We start from the raw sequence: 12,104 nt of genomic DNA, 5'->3' as shown, positions 1-12,104 counted from the left end.
TAAATGTTGTATTTTTTATATCAAAGTTCGAGAGCATAACTGTAAACTAATTGTTCGGTTTTTCGTTTGGGTACTTACAAGAAAAATAGTAAAACAAATACCGACATATTTAGAAAACGAAGTCATGTGTTTATCCTTCTGTACAGAAGATGCCAACGCGTACGCGCGCGTGCACATTCCAATGTTTTTCACGTGAACACGTAACTAAACACAACTTTTTTTTATATTTTAGACAAGACGTTTATTGCTTTTTTTGCACACAAAAATTTATACACCGCAACCACAAAAAGGGAAAAAACACTCAAAACAGGAAAAGAACATGGAAAAGAAGAGAAAGTAGCTGATGGTAAAAAAAATAATTCATACATTGTACAAAATATTTTGCATGGCTCCCCATTTTTCCAAGTGTTTATCTAATTTTCCCTTCTGCATTGCGACAAATTGTTCAATTTTATGGATTTGGAATTCTACCCAAATTGGGATTTTCAGGTCCATCTTAACTTTATGAATATACTTCTTGAATAGAAGGGTAATGAAAGTACATACAATTGAAAGGTTGCTGTCGCCAAGAATTACTTGACTTGCAGAAAGGGAGGATAACCCCAGTGCAAGAATGGGATCCCATTCATTAACAATACAGTCCCATAAGTTCTGAGAGTAGTGACAGGAATAACTAAACACAACTTTGTACACGTCATTACGTGAATGCCTGCACGATAACGCTCCCGTACGCGTACACGTTAAAACGTGTATCTAAACCTCTCTCATAATAGGGTGACCCTTACTCTTGTACCAAAAGATAGACTTCCTGCTCTCGAACAAAAATGGCGTCAGAGAGTAGAAAGGTTTATGACTATGCTATAATCGGAGCTGGTAGTGCTGGTTGTGTCCTGGCAAATCGTTTGTCGGTAGATAAGAACACCAGTGTGTTGTTGATAGAAGCTGGTCTTGAGGACACGAAACCTTCCATTGATATCCCCGTAGAGGTCGGAAATGTGGTGGGTACAGAGATTGACTGGATGTACAAGGTAAGCGACCCTGTCACCATTCGTGGTCGAATTTTACCTTCCGCTAGCATTAGCTGTCTATTTATTTATTTGTCTGTCTGTCTGTGTCTGTCTGTCTGTCTGTCTGTCTGTCTGTCTGTCTGTCTGTCTGTCTGTCTGTCTGTCTGTCTGTCTGTCTGTCCGTCTGTCCGTCCGTCCGTCCGTCCGTCCGTCCGTCCGTCCGTCCGTCTGCCCGCCCGCCCGTATGTATGTATGTATGTATGTATGTATGTATGTATGTATGTATGTACGTACGTACGTACGTACGTACGTACGTACGTACGTACGCACGCACGCACGCACGCACGCACGCACGCACGCATGCATGCATGCATACTGCATGATGCTTTACAATTGTCTATATACATATACAAAAACGGGTGTTTGATAAACGTCCTATGATACACTATATAAACAATGGCCAGTCTATATCTAAAGCCCAAAGTCCAGCCACTCTGGGTGCCCACGCTACGGATTCCGAAGTATGTTTGCGCAAGTGCAACGAAAATCTTTTGTTTATCTGAGAGGAGCAAGCTTCACATTTCAGATATATATATATATATATATATATATATTATCTTATTATAGTGACACAGTTTCACATACACAAGTACATACGTACCTACAGTAATATACAAACATTAATTAATGTGAAACCCCAGCCAGGTAATTGGCTTATGAGTCACTTATACCCAAATAAGTCTTTACGTGTTATGTGGTCTTCAAGAAAATATGAATCATAAGTATCACTTTTCCCCTAAGTTGGTATATAACCATGAATCACTTTTCCTAATAGGGGGAGGATTATGTAACTGAAATTGCTTATATATTGCTATATATGTAAGATTTTTTGTATCTTTTGCAGTGGTTTTAATGTGTCATTTGCCTAATTAATAATTTTTGGTAATTTGGCAATATCGTTAGAATACAATATTCAAATGCAATACAGTTTGGTACATACATTGGTTATAATGAAATGTGCGTGTCCCCTAAAACTTGTTGGTTTATTTTAAATGTATGGTGTAATTTGCATAATTAAGACATCTACAAATTAAAGGATATTCTTTCTGTGGTAGCTCAGAATTTGCATACTAATGATGCGTGTGGGAATATAATTCGAATCCAACTGTGTGTATTTTGTCCTTATGGATGATATTCAGTTGATATATTTTCAAATTTTGCCCGGCCAGGTGTTACTGACACTTTATCTTCTTTTTTTCTATTTTGTAGACTGTTCCACAAAAGAACGCATGTCTGGCATTTAAGGAGCAACGTTGTCTTTGGAACAAGGGCAAGGTAATATAATTGGTATGAGGGCACCAGTAGACGTCTGTTACCAGTAGGGTTGTTATGCAGCAAACAATTCCTGGGGGTTAAAGCCTTGGGAAATAGATCCTTATAACAGCACGAGGGGTAATGTGAAGTCCACTAGTGTCAGGATAAAGCGAGGAAATAAGTTTTTTTTATATAACACATCATATGCTCAGACACATATTCTTTTCGCACAAATCGCCGAAAAGACCCCTATTGTAGATGACTATGGCCCTAGGGAAAACAAAACACAACTAGTGCACAGTCAATGCAAATTGAGGTCACTATGGGTAACTAGTTCATACCACGCGATATGAACTGGGGATATGAATCACTGATGGATGTATGATAAAAGATTCTTTGAGCATTTTAGTTTCAATAGAATGTTATATATTACTGTACACATACTGAGAATCATTCCTATAGGTACTTGGTGGTTCAAGCAGTATCAATTACATGACATACATTCGAGGAGCTGGAGAAGATTATGATTCTTGGGCTAGCCTTGGCGCTGAAGGATGGGGCTTTGATGATGTTTTGCCGTATTTCTTGAAATCAGAAAACAACACCAAGTAAGTTAATAATATGTACCCTTATAAAATATGTACCCTTCACCATGCTTTCAACTCAAAGTTACTTCACAAAGTAATTAAAAAATGATATCGACGAATTTGATCTAATTTCGAACTAAAAATCTGTTTGAAAAGAATCATGACAAGAATTGTTGTGATTTTCATAAATTGATGCATGTGATAATTTTGTTCACATGAGTGGTATTAACTTTTTTGCTGGTAGTGAGGAGTATGTGAAAACGCCCTATCATAACAAAGGAGGACTACTGACAGTGTCTGATATGCGCCCAAGGTGCAAGTTTGGAGAGATGTTCGTTAAAGCAGGTAAGAGCTCAATCTGATTAAAATCTGATGCAGTGTACAAGTCAGGATTTCTCTTTTTGGCTGTTACATTTGTTGTCGTTCGTTCTTTTGTGAGTGCTTGTTACATACATCTGACACAATATAATAGGTTTCCCCAAACCCAACCCCATACTTAAAAGTATAGCCAATCAGAATCCGTCTTACAATATAGCACTCCAGGTTCGAAAGCGAAAGAAAGAGAAAGACCAAACAATAACGATAACATCGTTGTCTCTGCTCTGTGCTCGTGCTCTTTTCAAACACAGTGCTCTGAAGAACTGTACCCGTATGTTTCGGCGTATTACGCGTTTTCATTGGTTGAGTGAATTCACTCAGCTCTCTTGTGTGGCTCGAGAAAACCTATGGTATTGTGTCAGATGTGTGTATAATGAGCTTGCACAAAAGTCAAACGACAGTAAACGTAACAACCAAAAAGCAGACTAAGTCGACGCTAAGACATTTTAAAGTATCTTTCTCATGTGGAGTCAGTTAGTTGCCAGTTTTGTTCGCTGTAGTTTTGTTCTCTATGTCGGTGTCTACCTTCGAGCTTCCTTCCTTCGTGTGTCAATAATCGAGTCTTACTTGCCTATCCGTCCACCTACCTACTTATTACTTTGCAATGATCTGTACATCTGCTTGCCTAAGACTTCACCTATACACCTTCCTACCTACAGATGCCTATTTACCCATCTCATATGATAGCAACCCATATACGTAAAGTAACCTACCTTTGAACTTAAGTCGGGAACTAAGTCGGTCGAAACACGGACTTGCCCGTGCAAGTCTTTTTGTTTGTACGTGTAACTTTAAAGCAAGTACATTTAATTATACAGAGTTTACATGACAAGATGAATTACATCATATAATATCATATTCGAAATAATAGAAATAATTGTACGTAAATAAATGAAATTTTGTCACAGCTGAAGAATTGGGCTATGTCATTGAGGATCTGAACGCCTTTGACAAGAGGGTGAGTGAATTCTTACTCTTGTGGTTTTGAAGGCTTAATTTACGGGCTAATTACGTTGTTTTAGTCACCAGCTCGCAACTAGTTGCTGTAAGAGTTTTGAGAGAAAGGCTTTGCAGAGAAATTTGCAAACTTGTGACACCAGTTTTGCAGAAGATGAGTTCAAGTTTCTGTATGAATATCCTCTTAATCATTTTGCAACCTTAGAAATGTCGACTACATAGGAATTTTACTAAGGAAGGAAGGGGTGTTAGGATGCTATAAGATTTAAGATTTTTTTCTTTCTTTCTGTTCATATTTGATTTGGATGGCATTATTTTGTATGTATCTTGTCTGTTCTGTGCCGGTGCCCTAAAGCATATAACAGAATGTTAATATTATTTTGTCCAATGTCAATAAAATGGTACCCAGTAAAATGATATGACGTTTAGCACTACAAACAGCTCCTAGATTAAAACATCCATTTTTTAGTACAAAAATATTGAAAAGTTGATACGTAACGGGCATATAGGCCTGGATTTCCTCAAATCAGCAACATTGGTTGTATTTCCACCCAATGACATCACCTTTCACCTCGCAGGATTGCTTCAATTTCACTCAAGCAACGATAAAAGATGGCAAACGATGCAGCACTTCACGAGCCTATCTGACTCCCGATGTTAAGGAAAGAAAGAACCTGACTATCTGGACAGAAGCAGTGGCAACGAAAGTAAGACATTTAAAGAGTACCTATGAATCATTCTTGTCAATGCCCTATATATTCAGATTGACTAGGTCTTAATCCCAAAGTATGAATCTCATAGTCTTTGATAACTACTATCTTATCCTGGAGGTTTGGGATAAAAGAGGACCCGTGGAGGGATGGAGGGGGTGTACTCCTATGGGAAGATATATGGGTATGTACCACCCAAATTGGTCACTTTTTAAAAGAAAAATCCGTGAACACAGGTCGCCTTTAATCTAAAAAATTCGCTAATCACGGTGTCGACAACATGGGAATGGAAACGTCTTTATGTGTTAGAAATACCTCACGGCATCAGAGTAATGTAACTGACTGGGTGATTCTGATATGACCGGAAATGCCTATAGCTGTTTTGAGCTTAAGCCGTACACCACCGTCTGAACATTTGGGGAGTACCCCCCCCCCCCCATAAGACCTCGTAATGAGAAATTGCCTTTTCTTGAGCATTACGGAAGAGTAGCGTGCATGTGTGTATACGTTATTAGAATATCTACAGTTTTGTTTTCTGCATAGGTATCGGCATTTCAAACACACTTATCAATGCAGTTACAAGACTCTGTGTTTCATCAATATCAATATTTTCCTTTGGCTTCATAACTTGAAAATGATCTAATTCACGAATCATATTACACTGTTTATATTATTCAGATTGTTTTTGAAGACAAGACAGCGAGACGAATCAAATTACTGAAGAATGGCATTGAAATTGAGGTTGCCATACAGAAGGAGATCATTTTGTCTGCAGGGACCATTGCATCACCTCAGGTATATAGAGAATGGTTTTCTGCCGATATGTAAGTATAATGAAGTCAAGGAGTTTAAAGTTCATGCGTACACCTTTTATTTAAACAATAATGTACGCCCTCTCAGCCCATAATGGACGAAAGCAAACTTTGAACGACATAATGGAGTGCAAAGTTTGCTTGAGTTCATTATGGACTGGGAGGACGTACATTATTGTTATTATTTTATAGTTTTGCCAATTCCAGTGAATTTGTAGACCGAGAAACGCAAAACAACGTATAATATACACAGCGCTGAACATCGTCTGCCATGTTCGGCCCGGAAGCTGAATACTAATCACAGCGACACACGTACGTACACGTACACACACATATACACTCCAATGAACTGCTGTGAACACAAATTTGTTTCATGAATGCGTTGTATTTTTAAACAGTGGAAATGACAATCATAAGTAACAACATACATTTCGAAAAAATACCTAGTCGTATAAAGAAACAGAACAAATAAGCTTGTATTGTTATGCTCGTTCCGGGGCCGCGATGCCCAATAACGGAGTACATTATCAGTAATAATGTACAACGATGACGTCACAAAATTCACTGGAATTGGTAATGCTATAATATAATCAAGAATATTGCAGTGTTGACCATACGAATAACCAGTTTTAAGGAACCGTTTATTACATAAAGTAATTGCCATACTTATAAACATGATTACTGTTGAAACGCTGTTAATCGGGTTGCTGTGCAGTTTATCGATATTTAATGTTCAAACGGGGAAGTACTCACTCGCACTGCTGTTCTAATCGTCAGTCTGTTCCATTTAAGACTATAACGTTGATTTAGCCGCAACGGAATGTCACTGTATGTACAAAATTTAAATGCTTTTTGACTTCAATTTAGAGTTCATAATGAAAGTTACTAAAATATTCTGAATAGATATAATTTAGATCTGTGACTCGTACCACTGTATTGTCTAAATTACAGTCTTCTCCACATGATTATAGTTAAATCAGTGGCCACATTGACAATAACACAGTGGAAAGGCCACTGAAAAAAATTGTAACATGTATCCATGATGATAGTGTGTAAACGCCTCAGACATGTACAACGTATGGTTACAGTTACACCTCAATTATTCCAGATTCATAACTAGGCGCCCAGACTATGGTCGACTCACACAGTACCTTTACACAAATCACTGATCTTGTTTGTACGGGTATCTGAAGTCTTTGATGTTACATTGTAGTCAAGAGAGAAATGACTTGAAATTGACTCTAGCAGCGTCGTTACAGTTATCAAGAATATTCTTCAAATGATACACTCTCAGATATCTTACTCCAGTAAGAAGTGAATCCCTTTTTTTCACATTTACTGTAGTTGCTGATGTTGTCTGGCGTAGGACCAAGAGAACATCTAGAAGACTTAGGTATACCTGTAGTGTGTGATCTCCCAGTAGGAGATAATTTACAGGTAAGTAATCAAAACATTCAGATTAAAATAAAGATAGAGCAGGGGAGGGGAGTAATTTGAAAATCTTACCGACATTGTTAACATTTTAAAATATATTGTATTGTGTCCCTGTGTATTAGTCAAGAAAGAACACTAATACTGTAGAAAACACTCAATGTTGAGCGCAATAAATAAGATATGTGAGGTAGCTTCATATATAATGTATAGCCCGCTGCGATTTCTGGTCTATTTATTACAGGACCACATATACACCGTTATACGTTATGAAGGGTCTGGAGGTGGTATTTCTACAGTGAGTACCTCTTACGTTACACTTGTTTGTTTGTTTGTTTGTTTGTTTGTTTGCTTGTTCGTTTCTTTGTGTGTATGTGTGTGCGTGCGTGTGTGTGTATGTATGTATGTATGTATGTATGTATGTATGTATGTATGTATGTATGTATGTATGTGTGTGTGTTTGTGTGTGTGTGTGTTTGTTTGCTGCATTTTAAGAAACAGAAGCGTAGTACTGACTACGCCCCAACTAAATCAACACAGAAGTCTATGTAAAGATAAGTAACTGTTCTCTGTATGTCAATTTTTAAAACGGCGTGTTTGCATTGGATTGAATAAAGCCAAAGTACGGGTCAAGGCAACACAGAACAGGTCGACCATAAAATACTCAACCACTAATCACGCTTGTAAATGGTCAGTAGAAATCAGATGTACAGTACTGACATTGAGGAATGATACAAATAGCTTTAATATCGATTGTGAACGCTCCAATTTACCAAGACAAAAATTATGTCCTCCTCCCTCAACCTCAGACAGTCTTGAAGTCAACGTTTCTCTAATACAATTCCTACAATAGGAATACAAGAGAAGCGTAAAAATCAATGTGCAGATGTTGGGTAATAGCGATTCCTTTGGATCTATGTAAAGCATGCCTTGCAGTTTTATTATTGCTGCTGCTGCTGCTGCTGCTGCTGTTGTTGTTGTTGTTGTTGTTGTTGTTGTTGTTGTTGTTGTTGTTCATGATAATGATGATGATGATGATGATGTTGTTGTTGTTGTTGTTGTTGTTTGTTCTTAGAATTAAGCAAGAATGAAATACATTTTTTTGGAGCGTGTACCAATGCTATATAATTATTTTTTTCCTGTTGTTTAATTCAGGACTGGACGTCGACCACTGGATCTGATGCTGGTGGTTTTGTGAAAACTAAGGTACAGTTTCTATTGCTATACACATGTTGTTATTTCAATGTAATCACAACTGTAACATTCCAGGTCATCAGAGAAATGTCGCTATATCGTCATCAGCTTAATCGACATCGATGTGTGAAATTCACACAATTCGCCTCTCCGGCTGAAAATCATGATGTAACACGTGGTTTCCGCGATGTCTGATGAAATGGGTTATAATGGCACTCTGTAACAGAAGATTCTTTGATTTGTTGCACAGAAAGATGCACCCTGGCCTACCGTACAGTTCATATGTAATCCCTACTTTTATTTAAATGGACCGAATGAACAAGAATATTTGAATATCAGTGATGAGTAAGTATTTAGGGTCATCATCCAGATCAAACGTTATAGCATGTTATGCGTGCGTCCGTGCTTGCGCACAGTCTGTCTGTCTGTCTGTCTGTCTGTCTGTCTGTCTGTTTATCTCTTTGTCTGTGGACAGAAGGCTTTTAGTTTAAACTGGTGTATTGCCATTGTAATATTGCCTTGATCAAACTATCAAACTGAGATATCTGACATATCGCAATGGTCTACTCCTAACTCGCCAAGCAATACTCAAACATTCGTCTTGATGAGGTTTAGTCATGACCTACGCGTTTATTGAAGAGCAACAAAACTGGGTGTGAAAAGTGTGTTTTCAGAGTTAGTTAAGGGTTGCAAATACCAAACGGATTGTCCATGAATGTCAAGCTCAATGAGTGATCCGCATAATTTAAACGGCGTTAGATACTACTTGCACCACAGACGTAGACCTAGGGCCTATCAACACAAAACATGCCAACACTTTTCTTCTTCACAATTTGACAGTCGGTCAAGTACATGTAAATAACAACATGTTAAACATGAACTTATAATTGATATCCAAATTGTCGATGAAATGGAAATTTCCTTGTTATACATTAGATTTACCGAGGCGCTACTACATAAAAGCAGAGAGTATATGGAAACGAAGGAAGGGCTGGTAATTTTACCCTGTTTGTTGCATCCAAAAAGTGTTGGTAAACTAACACTGAAGAATACGAATCCCCTGGAGCCACCATTGATGGATCCACGTTATCTGGAGGATCCTGATGATGTAAAGACGATGATTGAGGTAAATAATTTAATGATTTATTAAGCAAAGGGGAAATCGGAATATTGAACTATCATATCAAATTCAGTATGAATTTAAGTTGTAACGCCACTCCAGGAAATAAAAGTGTTTGTGTTCTGGAGCAACCATTTCATGATTTCACATCTACTGAATTTCGCCCAATTGCCACGAAACTTTACCAAAACTTGAAACTATCTCTCACTTCTATTATTCTGTTAGTTGACCAGTGTTGTCTCATGGTCTTAGCATACGTTAATATGATTTAGATGAACATTGAATATTCATGAAATTTATCTGAAGGAATTAAGCACGTAGGAGGCGTGCTTATTCAATGCTGATTGTTTGGATTCAATTTTTGTGAAATATTGTTTTTCGAATTTTCACTTGGGAGAGAGCAGCTTAATGTTCTATATGCTACTATAATAGTTGTTTTATATTGAACAGCAAAGACATGGCCGTTAGACAGGAACTAGCATTATGACGTCATAAGGTTGTGTATGGCTAAGCTCAATGAGCCTTACCTTTTGACTGATAGAGTGAAGCAGGGCTTTGAAATTATATGACACAATTAGTATGTACAGTTAATTTCCGAGCAATTCTTTTGCAGGCAGTACGGATTTCCCAAAGACTGGCATCAACGAAAGCATTTAGGGATATGGGGTAAGTTTTATTAATTTGCAGCACTGGGTGGGATTTACTGCAAATATGCAAACAAGTGATCTTTGTGTACATGTATCGTGCTGATGTTTTAGAGGATAATTGTACAGATTATAGAAATGGTTGTTATGAAGTAAATTAATTAAAGAAATAAATATCAAATTAAGTTAGCAATCAAATTGTGATATCAATCATAAAGTATGTATTTTCTTTTACTGACGTTAATATTATGCACATTTAGATGAAAACGTAGGCGACGCCTCGACTAGATATTGAGTACACACACAGACACACAGAAACACACAGAAGACAAACACATACACATCTATGTTTATACATATATGTATATATATATATATATATATATATATATATATATATATATATATATATATATGTGTGTATATATATATATGTGTGTGTGTGTGTGTGTGTGTGTGTGTGTGCGTGCGTGCGTATGTATGTATGTATGTATGTATGTATGTATGTATGTATGTATGTATGTATGTATGTATGTATGTATGTATGTTTGTATGTATGTATGTATGTATGTATGTGTGTGTGTGTGTTTGTAATTCGTTTCAGAAACTTGTTCCTATATAACCCCGTCCCTTTCCCTGTTGTAGAGTAACCCCTTGCTACTTTAAGTTTGACAACTGCTCTCATAAGGTGGACAGTGATGAATATTGGGAACACGTCATTCGACATTTTACTCGAACAGTTTGGCACGTTGTTGGAACTTGTAAAATGGGTGCCAAAGACGACCCAACAGCTGTTGTAGACCCTTGGCTAAGGTACGTCGCAACAGTCAATTATATATCGAAGTTGTGTGTCTCTTATTACAGGGATACAAGTCTTTGTTAATAACAGTTTCAAACGATATAACATAGTTTCAAAATGATGATAAACGCAAAAAAATGTAATAATATTGCAGTTATTCTAAATTTCTGTTATATCTCCAATGTGATATTCAGTATACGATTCAATGTATGTATCAAAGTCAATAGAATAGTAATGACGTTCCACTTTGACATCTAGTACACAGCTGCTAGAATATCATAACGTAGTATCGTGATGGTATATTTCAATTGAGATATTTTCAGGAAAAGTTTCCCCCTCAGTCTAATTTCAGGGTTCATAAATAATGTATTTGTATATAATATATATATATATATATATATATATATATATATATATATATATATATATATATATATATATATATATATATATATATATATATATATATATACATTAAATTATGAGGGATTTCTTTTCATTTCATTTCATTTCAGGGTACGAGGTTTGGAAAATATTCGTGTTGTCGACGCATCTGTGATGCCTCATCTTACCTCGGGTAATACCAATGCTCCTACTATAATGATTGCTGAAAAGGGTGCAGACATTATTAAGCAAGGCAATTGCTGATCTGAAAACGGATTTGTGATAATGTTAGGGTCAAATAAACACTTTTAAAATCATTGGTGACATTGCATTTGTATCAAATTTGATGGATTTATTGGTTTTGCTATGCCTTATACAGTGTGCCTACATAAATTTCCAATTGGATTATCTTGCATATTACATCTATAATTTGCATAATTAATGACATATACTAATACATTAATACTTCAGATGTTGGTCAGAATATCATCTTTTCAACTGCAGAGCTAGAAATCCACAGACAGATTACAGGACATGACCGTAACAAATCCTGTAACCTGGTAACAGGGTATGTGAAATAAGTTCTGTTACTGGGTCCGTAAATTTGGTAAGATTTCATAGCTGTATTTTCAGAGACATGTAACAGGTTTGATGGTGTAAGTGATATGTATGTCTGTACCTTTAAAAATCCCACAAACGGGTTAAAGTAGTAATTTAAGTGCATGTACGAACACATAACAGGCAACAAGAGCTGTGACACACCTTTA

General features: G+C 36.7%; 1 protein-coding gene across 1 annotated transcript; it reads left to right on the top strand.

The window, feature by feature from the left end:
* The first annotated feature begins 818 nt into the window (after positions 1 to 818).
* On the top strand, positions 819 to 11,623 carry LOC144435611 (alcohol dehydrogenase [acceptor]-like). Its single transcript, XM_078124202.1, has 15 exons — positions 819 to 1,028; positions 2,277 to 2,342; positions 2,784 to 2,929; positions 3,153 to 3,253; positions 4,195 to 4,244; positions 4,822 to 4,950; positions 5,632 to 5,748; positions 7,110 to 7,202; positions 7,441 to 7,494; positions 8,352 to 8,402; positions 8,641 to 8,735; positions 9,327 to 9,516; positions 10,124 to 10,176; positions 10,800 to 10,967; positions 11,469 to 11,623. Exons 1-15 carry the CDS (start codon positions 825 to 827, stop codon positions 11,599 to 11,601), a joined length of 1,650 nt encoding a protein of 549 aa, XP_077980328.1. The 5' UTR covers positions 819 to 824; the 3' UTR covers positions 11,602 to 11,623.
* The last annotated feature ends 481 nt before the right edge of the window (positions 11,624 to 12,104 follow it).

The sequence above is a fragment of the Glandiceps talaboti genome, chromosome 5 (genome assembly GCF_964340395.1).
Source record: "Glandiceps talaboti chromosome 5, keGlaTala1.1, whole genome shotgun sequence".
Classification (NCBI taxonomy): domain Eukaryota; kingdom Metazoa; phylum Hemichordata; class Enteropneusta; family Spengelidae; genus Glandiceps; species Glandiceps talaboti.
This window is presented reverse-complemented; position numbering and strand designations above follow the sequence as displayed.

Bases quoted from the DNA above. Each gene is read 5' to 3' on its own strand.
- LOC144435611 (XM_078124202.1), top strand. From the start codon at position 825: ATGGCGTCAGAGAGTAGAAAGGTTTATGACTATGCTATAATCGGAGCT. The intron at 3,254-4,194 runs GTAAGAGCTCAA...ATTTTGTCACAG, and splicing joins AGAGATGTTCGTTAAAGCAG to CTGAAGAATTGGGCTATGTC. The intron at 7,495-8,351 runs GTGAGTACCTCT...TGTTTAATTCAG, and splicing joins CTGGAGGTGGTATTTCTACA to GACTGGACGTCGACCACTGG.